The following is a 10,533-nucleotide window of genomic DNA, read 5'->3' as shown; positions in this document are numbered from 1 at the left end:
TTCACTGAACATCAGGAACAAAAAAGTGATGAACTAATGTTCCGCCTTATTCGTCACACGGAGTTATTTTGCTAACGCATCCAGGAAATGCGCTCACAGTGTGGCTGAAATTTTCACCCTCATTTAATTGCAATTTATAAATTAAAAGTTGGATAATATGGCGACACAGAGCTACGTTTCTTGCGTCTTATGCCAGCGGGCGAATGTTGTGAGGAGGATAGCAGCGACCAGGGTGAGGTCATTTGGGGAAAGATGTCATTGAATGCCACATTGGACGCAGCGTCTTTTTATATATATATATATATATATATATATATATATAATTGTTTATTGAACAATTGGGAACAAACTGGAGCAGCGTCGTTACAAGCTAGTTTTCCCACTGTCAAATTTCGTCGAATAATATATTTTATTCGTAATTATTTGTAGTTACGTGTTAGTTTACGTTTCTTGACGCGTTTGCCACAAGTAAGTACATTTGACCGCAAAGTTCTACTGTATCGCTGAATTTACTGCAAAACATTATGGGTACACCAGGCAGTAGGTTTTGAATCTTGTCTTGCGCACTATTACAGGAATACTAGTCCTAACACACCACGGTGTTGTAATTTAACTGTTTTTAAATCTAATTCCCAGAGATTTAGTGCAGCTGCAAACCCTCAGCCCAAAGCGGATTTCCTCAAAGGAGAGCCACACAAGCGACACCCGGGGGTGACCCACCTCAAAACCTTGCGCCTTCCCGATGAACTTCTGGTGGCCACCCGCTCCATTATCCAGAGTAAGTTCCAAAACCATATTTGCTATTATCACTTATTTGGACAAGGAATCTTATCTTATTGATTGTGCTTGACAAGGATTTTTTTGGGGTAGCAAACAGTTTTGAGTAACCAACAGTTAGGTAATTGGGACAGGGCTTGGCTAAGAAAGAACCCCCCCCCCTTTTTTTTTTACCTCAATAACTTGGTTGGATAAGGACACAGTTTTGGTTCCTTTTGGTTTAGTGGGCAAGGATCCCTTTATTGTCATCTTACGATACGATATACTTTTATTTTCCCCGTGGGGAACTTTTTCCTGGACTCCGTCCAGCTGCAGTTTACAGTAAAGAAAAAAACAACAGAATAGAAAGAGATAAAATTTAAATTAAATAAGAAGTGCAGCAATAAGTAGAAGACTTCCCAGAAGTCTTCACAGAAGTATACATGTGTAGAGAAGTACATACATGAGGACTGCACATACCCATATACACACACACACACACTCATATATATATATATATATATATATATATATATATATATATATATATATATATACACACACACACATGAGTATGTACAACACGGCTGCATATATTCCACACACACAACATTGCACCATATATCTTATTGCACTGAGTTAATGTCGGTTGTTAAGCAGTTTGATGGATGTCGGCAGGAATGAGTTCTTGTAGCGGTTCAGCCTGGTTCTGGGGGCCCTGAATCTCCTGCCGGAAGGCAGTAGCTGGTACTCATGATGCAGAATGTGAGTCGGGTCATTAACAATTTTCTGTGCCGGTCCGGTGACGGACCGCTCATAAAGCATCTGTAGGGAAGGATGATTCCTGACCCCCATGATCTTCATGGCAGTCCGCACCAGACCGGCAATCTGTGACCTTGACTGCACAGTCAGGTTGCCGTACCAGGCCGCAATGCCGTATCTGATGATACTTTCCAATGCAGCCCGGTAGAACAACTGCATGATCCTCTGCTCCACTCCATAGACCCTAAGTCTGCGTAGGAAGTAGAGACGCTGTTGGAGTTTGGAGCAGAGACTTCCAACATGTACCCTCCAGCTGAGTGTGTTGTCGATGTGGACCCCCGGATACCTGTATGAACCCACCTGGCTGATGTGGTTGCTTTTAATGACGACTGGCCTGTGGTCACCAACAGTTTTTGGATCAAATATCACCTCCTCTGTCTTCCCCACATTGAGCACAAGATGATTCTGGTCACACCACTGGACAAATTTCTCTATTTTTGAGAAATAGTCCAGTGGGCTACCGCCGGCCTGCAGAAAGCTGACGATAGCTGTGTCATCAGAGAACTTAATGTGTGCTGTGTCAGGAATGAGTGATACCACCTTGAGATGTACGCGTTCACATTCATCTCCTTCAGTTTACCCAGGTAAACAGGTGCGGCTGCATTGTGTTGAACGCTGAGCTAAAGTCAACGAACAACACACGTGCATAAGCTTTAGGGACGTCTAGATCAGGGGTGGGCAAACTTTTTGACTTGCGGGCCACAATGGGTTTGAAATTTTGACAGATGGGCCGGACCAGGAGCATTTGGACCTCATAGCACAGTAAAAACACACAGATAAATGTACAACCCAATTTACTTATAGTGTGCACTTAGGACTGCGTTTTTCAAATGTGCAAAATCCACATATTTAAAACAGCTTTTCCAATAGCTTCATTTTTATTGTTTTAGCTCAACTTTTGCTGTGTTTTTATGCTTTGTAAAGTGACCTTGGGTGTTCTGAAAGGTGCTGTTTTTAAATTAATTGTATTATTATTATTATTATGATTATTATAAAATAGCCCTAATCCAGGTAGTACGTTTGCCTCAATGAATATGCAAGATGCGGCATTTACACACTATTTGGCAAAGTGGGAGGAGAAATGTAAATAGATTATAATAGCACATACACTGTGATCTGTCAAACCTGGTGACTGCATCTATTATTAATAGATTTCAACTCAAGGTGTAAAGTTAAATAATTTTTTTCCATTGGCCCACCCATTTTTAACCCGGGCCCACAGTACGTGTGACACATGCGGCTGCATGATAGCCGCTGCTGCCTGTCACGCGCTGAGGACAAAGCGCGTACATCCAATCCGTCTCTGACCACTTTTCCATCTCCGTGGGGGACGCATAGCACACGGTGTTTGTGCAGCAGCTCAAAAAGAAGCCAAAAGCCAACGAGGAAACGCTCATAGAAGTGCTCGACGCACGCCCCGGTGATGTATTCACCAATATCAACAGTCTCCTGCATGCGCGCTCCTCACCTCACCCATGACAACATGTAGAAAGACTATCTTCAGCTGTCAAAAGGATCAAAACACGCAACAGTGCCACAATGTTGACTGATAGACTGAACTCTTTGTCCCTGCTTTCTTTCAAAAAAGAATTGACCGATTCTCTGGACTATCAGGACATTATTGCTGTGTTCAACACAAAACCGTGCCGTCTCCTGCTGTAAATGTCCAAATCCAATAAGTAAAGATAAGATCCACTGATTGTCACACCCATCTAAGTGGGGCGAAATTTGTTCTCCGCATTTGACCCATCCCCTGAGGGAGCGGTGAGCAGCAACAGCGCCGTGCTCGGGAATCATGTGGTGAGCTAACCTCCCAATTCCAACCCTTAATGCTGAGTGTCAAGCGGTCCCATTTTTATAGTCTTTGGTATGACCCGGCCGGGAATTGAAACCAGGACCTCCCAGTCTCAGGGCGGACACTCTAACCACTCGGCCGAGGAAAAAAAAAAAAAAAGATTTTTTTTTCTAGCCTTATTGGATAAGTTCGGCAGGCCGGATTGAAACGCATAACGGGCCGTATTTGGCCCGCGGGCCGGGGTTTGTCCATGTCTGGTCTAGATGTTTGCTGACCAGATGTGTGATGCTGTTGATAGCATCGTCAGTGCTGCGACCCTGCTTGTAGGCAAACTGAAGGGAGTCTAAGTGTGCATCCACCTCCCCCCTGAGCCGAGTCACCATCAGCCTCTCGAAACACTTCATCACAATGGAAGTTAGAGCCACAGGCCTGAAGTCATTATTGACCACAGGACATTGTTTTTTAGGAACCGGGGTGATTACTGATTTTTTTCCAGAGACTGGGGATGGAGTGTGAGTCCACAGATCTCTGGAAGATGGGCTGCCATGCCGCTGTGAGCTCCTCTGCACAGGGTTTTAGCAGAAGGGCAGATATCCCATCCGGTCCTGAGGCCTTTTTTGTGCAGACAGACCTAAAAGCAGATTGGACATCATGGGGATGAATCACCAGCCTTGAGTCCTGCTCATTCACTGAAATGGACCTCGGGACCTCCCCACATTCAGAGGAGAAGTCCTGGGTTTCGAATCTTAAATAAAAGTCATTCAGCTCCCTTGCCTTCTGGAGGTAATTTAGGGTGCTGAGACCTTTTTGAGCAGGAGTCAAGTTGGTGATCCTCCTCATGGTGTCCCACATTTTCTTGGAGTTGTTAGCAGCAAAGTGCTTTTCTATAGTCTCTTTGTGCTTCCTTTTTGCTTCTTTAAGCATGTGTTTGAGTTATTTTTAAACCAGTTTGAGCTGGGCTCTGTCCTGGTTCTTAAATGCCCTTTTTTTGCGGTTAATACAGTCTTTAACCTCCTTAGTAATGTATGGTTTGTTGTTGGGGTAAACAGTTATTTCCTTTGTTGGTATGATATTGTCCACACAGAATTGAATATAGTCAGTTACAGTCACAGCAGCAGTATCCACATCCAGCCCATGAAAGGTATTCCACTCCGTGCATAGGAAACATCCTTTAAGGGTCTCAATGCTGTCTTGAGACCAGATTTTAACAGTCTTTCTTTGTGGTTTGCTGCGTTTGAGAGCTGTTTTGTTTTGCTTGGGATGAGGTGAATTGTGTTGTGGTCTGAGTTGGAGAGGGGTGGGCGGGCTCTACTCACATATGCGTTCTTCACGTTCCCAAAGCATTTGTCCAGGACTCTGTCTCCCCTTGTTCCACATTTTACATACTGATGAAAACCCGGGAGAGACAGCTCCAATTTGCAGTGGTTGAGGTCCCCTAAGATGGAAACCGGGGCTTCCGGGCACCGTCGCAGTTGTTTTTGAACGCAGTCGGAGATGAAGGCGGCGGCGCTGGCGGCGTTCCTGTTGGGCGGAACGTACACGGCGCAGAGGAAAATGTTTCCAAACTCCCTCGGCAGGTAACCCGGCCTCAGACTCAAGCAGAGAAGCTCCACGTCGGGGGTGCAGGTGATCTGCCGCACCGCGTAATTCCAACACCAGTTGTCGTTAATGTAAATACAGACGCCCCCACCTCTGCTTTTTCCCGACGCCTCAGTCCTGTCGGCGCGAATGAGTGAGAATCCCTCGATCTCACACAAAGAGTCTGGGATGTCGCTGTGGAGCCATGTCTCCGTGAACACCATGGCGCAGGCGTCCCGGTGCTCGCGGCAGGCTGAGGTGAGGCTCCTCAGCTCATCCAGCTTGCTCTTTAAGGACCTCACGTTGCCGAGCAGCAAGGACGGCAGCGCTGGTCTGCATCCTCTCCTCCGGAGTCTTTGGCGTGCTCCACCTCGTTGTCCTCTCCTCCGGCGGCGTTTATCCGGGTCTGCTCGCTGAATCTCCTCCGGCAGGTCGGGGGGTGGTGTGTCGCCTGTTGATCGGAGGGCCCAGAGCGCGTCTCTGATGTAGGACAAAACCGCCATGTCGTTCCTTTTGTTCCTTTGTTCCTTTGTTTACACACGCCATGAGTTGTTGTTGTAGATTAGGCTCCGTTCCTCCTGCCATCTTAATGACTTTTGCTGGACAAGGAACTATTTTAGGTAACTTCATTACTTATTAGCCAGGCTAGGAACCATCTTAGGTAATGTCTTATCAGGGCAAAGAACCATTTTTGGTACTGAATGGTTTAACTGGACAAGTAACCATTTTAGGCAACTTAGCTAGACGAGGAAACAATTTAGTTAACGTTATGACTTAGTTAGAGTATCGTAATGATTTTACTAATGACTTTGATAGGCAAGGAACCATTTTAGGCACTTTAGCAGGTAGACATCAGTGTCTTTCATTATTTACGATATTATTATATGATATAATTTCTTAGGGTCTCAGGTGACGAAACTTCCCGACCGCATTCACAAGCTGACCAACTACCTGTGGAGCAGGAAGCGGGCTGTGGAGGATTCGGCAGTGAGGAAGAAAGCTGTCAGTCTGGAGAAGGAACTGTGGAAGAAGGCCATAGAGGAAGCAGGAGGTGGGTAATATTAATATTTGCAAATATAGGAATATTCGTCATGTCATTGTTTCTTCTTTTCACATTGTAGATTTAGATGAGCAAGCAGTGGCTGACCGCATCAACAAGAAAGTGTTGTCGGAGCTCCGGCTGGCATTTTATCACTGGACCCCTTTGAAGTACTTAAACGCATCACAATTAATATTCCTTTGTGGATGCGAACCATGGATTTCTGTAATTTGTCATTATTTACATAATTGAGCATATGTCACTTTTTTTTTTTTAAAGGTATGACGAGGAGCTTGGCGTGGTTTATATGGCGGCCAAGATGGCCGGAGGCTATGCCGCCGTGAGGAGGGCTCTCAACGAGGTCCGTTAAAAATTGTTGTCGTAACAAGTGAAAATTAATATTGAACGTTTTTTTTCTTGTCATTTTCAGATAAAGAAACGTGATCCCACCTTTGCTCCTCAATCCCTCCTGGATTTTGGGTCAGGGCTGGGAACGGTGGCCTGGTAAGTGGGTTTAAGGGTGTTTTTACATGTAGCTATTGATGGCAAAACGAGGCTTTCTGAAGCTCTGAAGCTTTTTTAAACCACTGTGTCATTAAATGGTTCACTATCCGAAGCTTCATTCAGTACCCTTGGGCGGCCTCTAGTGTCAGTAGGGATAATTGTACATTTGGGTTTATCATCCAAAAGAAATATGTGACACGACGCTTCTTATGAAAAATAAATAGATAAAATAGTAATAATAATTAAAATGGTGTTTTATGAATTTGTAATAAAAAAATAAAAAATAAAATGACTTTGAAATTTTGATTGGCATTCATATTTTCTTTGAGATTGTGCTTGGTATATACAGTACTGAGTGTTTATAGTTGACATTGTGCACTGCTTAGTGCATTGAATGCTTAAGTAACTCAAGTTGTTTTTATTGAGGAACAACATTTTCTGCACAGAAGGGCCCAGTCGAATTTGTATTTTTTTGTGGAAACAAATTCCCCATCCTTAGAAAACAACAGTAATAGTATGTGATTGGGTGACGTCACCACTGTCAGCGCGATCCCAGACTTAGTTGTCCTATTAATTTATCAAGTGGGAGCTTCAGTGTTAAAGGGAGCATCACTACATAAAGTCCAAATTGGATTCAGTTCTGTAGCAGGTAGAAATATTAAATAAAAAAGACACATAAGACGTTTTTAAGTCATTCTGTTTTGGTGAAAATGTGCAGTGTGAACACAAAGTGATCCAAGTTTACTTTTGCAATATCTCAAATCGAGGCCCGCTGATTCGAAATAAGTGGACCAGAATGACAACCGGATCTTCTTTTCATTTAACTTTGGTTATAGTTTTCTGTGTTTTTTTTTGTCGCAGTTAAAAACTGAATTATATTGTTTTAAAGTGAATTAAATGAAAAACAAGGACTCAATTAGTTTAGCTTTCACATTGTGAGGTAACTCTGATCCAGTTCTCTTTCTGGTGTACCGTACTTTACTTCAGTAAATGCAATGCAAACACAAGGCCAAGTGACCAGACACCACTTTAATGTAAACATTGCAATAGGTTGGCAAAAACTCAGTAATGGAAGTACGTGGCAAAGTAAACAATGACTACTTTGTGTTTACATTGTACAAGTTTGCTGAAATGTTCCAAGACTTTCAGTGAACTAAAATTAAGACCACCTCTTGAAGTTGCTTTCATGGTTATTTTCAAAGCAAACCAAGAGAAAAAGGGACTCAATTCTGGATGTGTTCACATTGTGCATTCATTTGAAAATGGAACCAAACCATTTTCTGATCCAAATCTGTCATTGAATTCCACAGGGCGTCCCATGCTTACTGGGCTGACACTCTGAATGAGCTGGTGTGCGTGGACATGTCAGGGCCCATGAACATTTTGGCAGAACGGCTTCTTAAGGGTACAAGCTTTCTCACCCCACAAATTAAAATAATAATCATCAAAGCTGCCATAAGATTGGGTTTAACAATTTTTTTTTAATTTTTTTCTGTGGTTGTGAAGGTGACGACGAACACGGTGAAGCTCACATCAAACACGTTTACTTCAGGCAGTTCCTCCCCGTATCCCCCAAGGTGAGATTCAGTCCAGTTGGACATGGAACCATTTTAGGCACCTTTATAAATTAGCTGCACAAGGAAGCTTTTTTGGTACATTCGATATGTAGCTAAGTGGAAACATATTGGTAACGTTCATGAAATAGCGGGGCAGGAACCCATTTTAATACCGTGATTTCATAAGCAAGCAGGAAACCATTTTTCTAACTTTTACAATATTGCCAAGCTAGCGAATCATTTTGCTAGCCTAATGACATAGCCAAGTAATGGGATATTTAAGGTCCTTGATTCCGGTCTCACGGAGTTGCATCATTTGTCCTCAAATTTAAACGTAACCCTGAGACATTCATGACTTAGCCAGACAAGAAACCAGTTTAGGCACCATTGACGTAGCTGGACAAAGAACCCTTTTCAGCCACTTTCATGACTTGGTTGATGATTTTGGTTTCTAAATGACAGACAATAAAGGAATAATTTTTGGTACCTTTGTAGCATATTCATAACATGGCCAAATGGAAACATTTTTGTACTTTTTGTAACTTACATTCGCTGGAACCAATTTTGCTTTTCATGACATAGCCAAGCAATTAACAACCTTTGGTACCTTAAGGACTTTGCTTTGAAAATAAATATTCCTGACTTATCTGGACAAGAAAGCATTTTTGGCACCTTTATAACGTAGCCAAATGCGGACTACTTTTGTTCTCTCAGGTGCAGTTTGACTTGGTGGCATCTGCCTTCACGTTGTCGGAAATTCGCAGCGCAAAGGAGCGGGAAGAGGCGGTGATCACGTTGTGGAGGAAGACTGCCTCCTACCTGGTGTGTAGCGCATACTATAGTAATAGTATAGCATAATAAATCAAATGGAATACTGATGACTGTGTTTGTTTTAGTTATTGGTGGAAAACGGCACCAAAGAAGGCCATCAGATGTTAATGGAGGCCCGAGACACTCTACTACAGAACAAAGACAAAATCGTATACGACACCAGGCCTGCTTCGGTGTTTGCGCCGGTATTTATTTTGATAATTTATATTTATTGCTGCAATGATAGATTGTGATACATCTTACTTTTGTTTTTTAGTGTCCTCATGAAGCCAAGTGTCCCAAACTTGCGCTAGGGTCCATCATGCCTTGCAACTTCCAGCAGGTGTACATGCCATTATACGGGGTAGGTGCTTAAATGTTTATGTATAACCCATGCTAAGGTAGTTAGCATTAAACTGCTAACTTACAACACAGTCATTTTTACATTTAATGCTGATTTTAGAACAACAGTCAGACGGAGAAGTTCAGCTACCTGATTATGGCCAGAGAGCGACCAGAGGCAGACACAGTGATGGACTGGTCCAGGTTGATAGCGCCCCTGAAGGCCAGGACGAGGCATGTGCACTGCCGTTTGTGTCGCTCCGATGGACGTCTGGATCACGTGGTGGTGTCTGCCAGCAAACATGGACGGTGAGCTAGCCCCAGCTAAGGAGGTTGATGGCAAACAAAGTTTGCAGTTTGAATGCTAGATCAGCAGTTTCCTGCTAATTTCCTCATTAGGGGTCAAAACAACAGCAGCATGTTACCGAACAAGTTAGAGTGCTTGTAAGAATTAATGTCATGCTAATGTCCTGAGCATAAGTTGTAAGTTAACAGTTGAATGCTAACTTCCTTAGTATGAGTTTTGGGGGCAGTATATTACTAAAGTGTAAGAAATAAGGTCATAATAACTTATTTAAGTTAGCAGTTTTTATGCTAACCGCTTTAGCATTAGCAGTGCTGAAATAAACATTCTGAGCCTTTCCTGAAGAAGCAATTTCATTTTTTTCCCCATTTAGAGACGTGTACCGCTGCGCCCGGAGCAGCGAATGGGGTGACCAAATTCCTCTAGCCCGACATGACGACTATGACAACCAAAATGAAAAAGACAACGATGGAGAACCTACAACATGTTAATATGTTAATAAAATGTAGCTACACGCTTCTAATGAAGTTAGCATTGCCTTATTTCTTCATCACATATTTCAGAACTCAGCCAAGGAAGTTAGCCGTCCCCTACAGCCCATGCTAAGGAAGATAGCACTAAATTGCTTAATTAAAACCCATGGGGGATTTTTTTTTATTTTATTTTTTGATGATATGTCTCGCACAACTCGTGCCAAAGAAGATGCTGTGAAATCTGATCATTTATAACTCATGCTAAGGATTTCTTTTTTTTAATCATGTTAAGGAAGTTAACATTACCTTATTCATTTCGGTAGAGGAACAACCAAACATTTTTTGGTAATATACTGCCTCCTATACTCCACACTAAGAAAGTTATAATTAAATTGGTAACTTAGCAGCACTTAAGAGCAGAAAAGAGTGTCTGATTTTTAGTAATTTTCTGCACCCCAAAAACTCTTCTTATTTATGACTCATTCTAAGAAAGTTAGCTTTAAACTACACTCACCACCAACGCTAAACAAATTAGCATCCTATGTTGCTTATGA

General features: G+C 42.7%; 1 protein-coding gene across 1 annotated transcript; it reads left to right on the top strand.

Moving 5' to 3' along the window:
* The first annotated feature begins 45 nt into the window (after positions 1-45).
* mettl17 (methyltransferase like 17) lies at positions 46-10,033 on the top strand. Its single transcript, XM_077557258.1, has 13 exons — positions 46-232; positions 637-778; positions 5,853-6,002; positions 6,073-6,160; positions 6,270-6,351; positions 6,421-6,494; positions 7,805-7,899; positions 8,001-8,071; positions 8,765-8,872; positions 8,947-9,066; positions 9,138-9,224; positions 9,324-9,511; positions 9,880-10,033. Exons 1-13 carry the CDS (start codon positions 158-160, stop codon positions 9,995-9,997), a joined length of 1,398 nt encoding a protein of 465 aa, XP_077413384.1. The 5' UTR covers positions 46-157; the 3' UTR covers positions 9,998-10,033.
* The last annotated feature ends 500 nt before the right edge of the window (positions 10,034-10,533 follow it).

Source organism: Vanacampus margaritifer, chromosome 2 (genome assembly GCF_051991255.1).
Source record: "Vanacampus margaritifer isolate UIUO_Vmar chromosome 2, RoL_Vmar_1.0, whole genome shotgun sequence".
Lineage (NCBI taxonomy): Eukaryota > Metazoa > Chordata > Actinopteri > Syngnathiformes > Syngnathidae > Vanacampus > Vanacampus margaritifer.
This window is presented reverse-complemented; position numbering and strand designations above follow the sequence as displayed.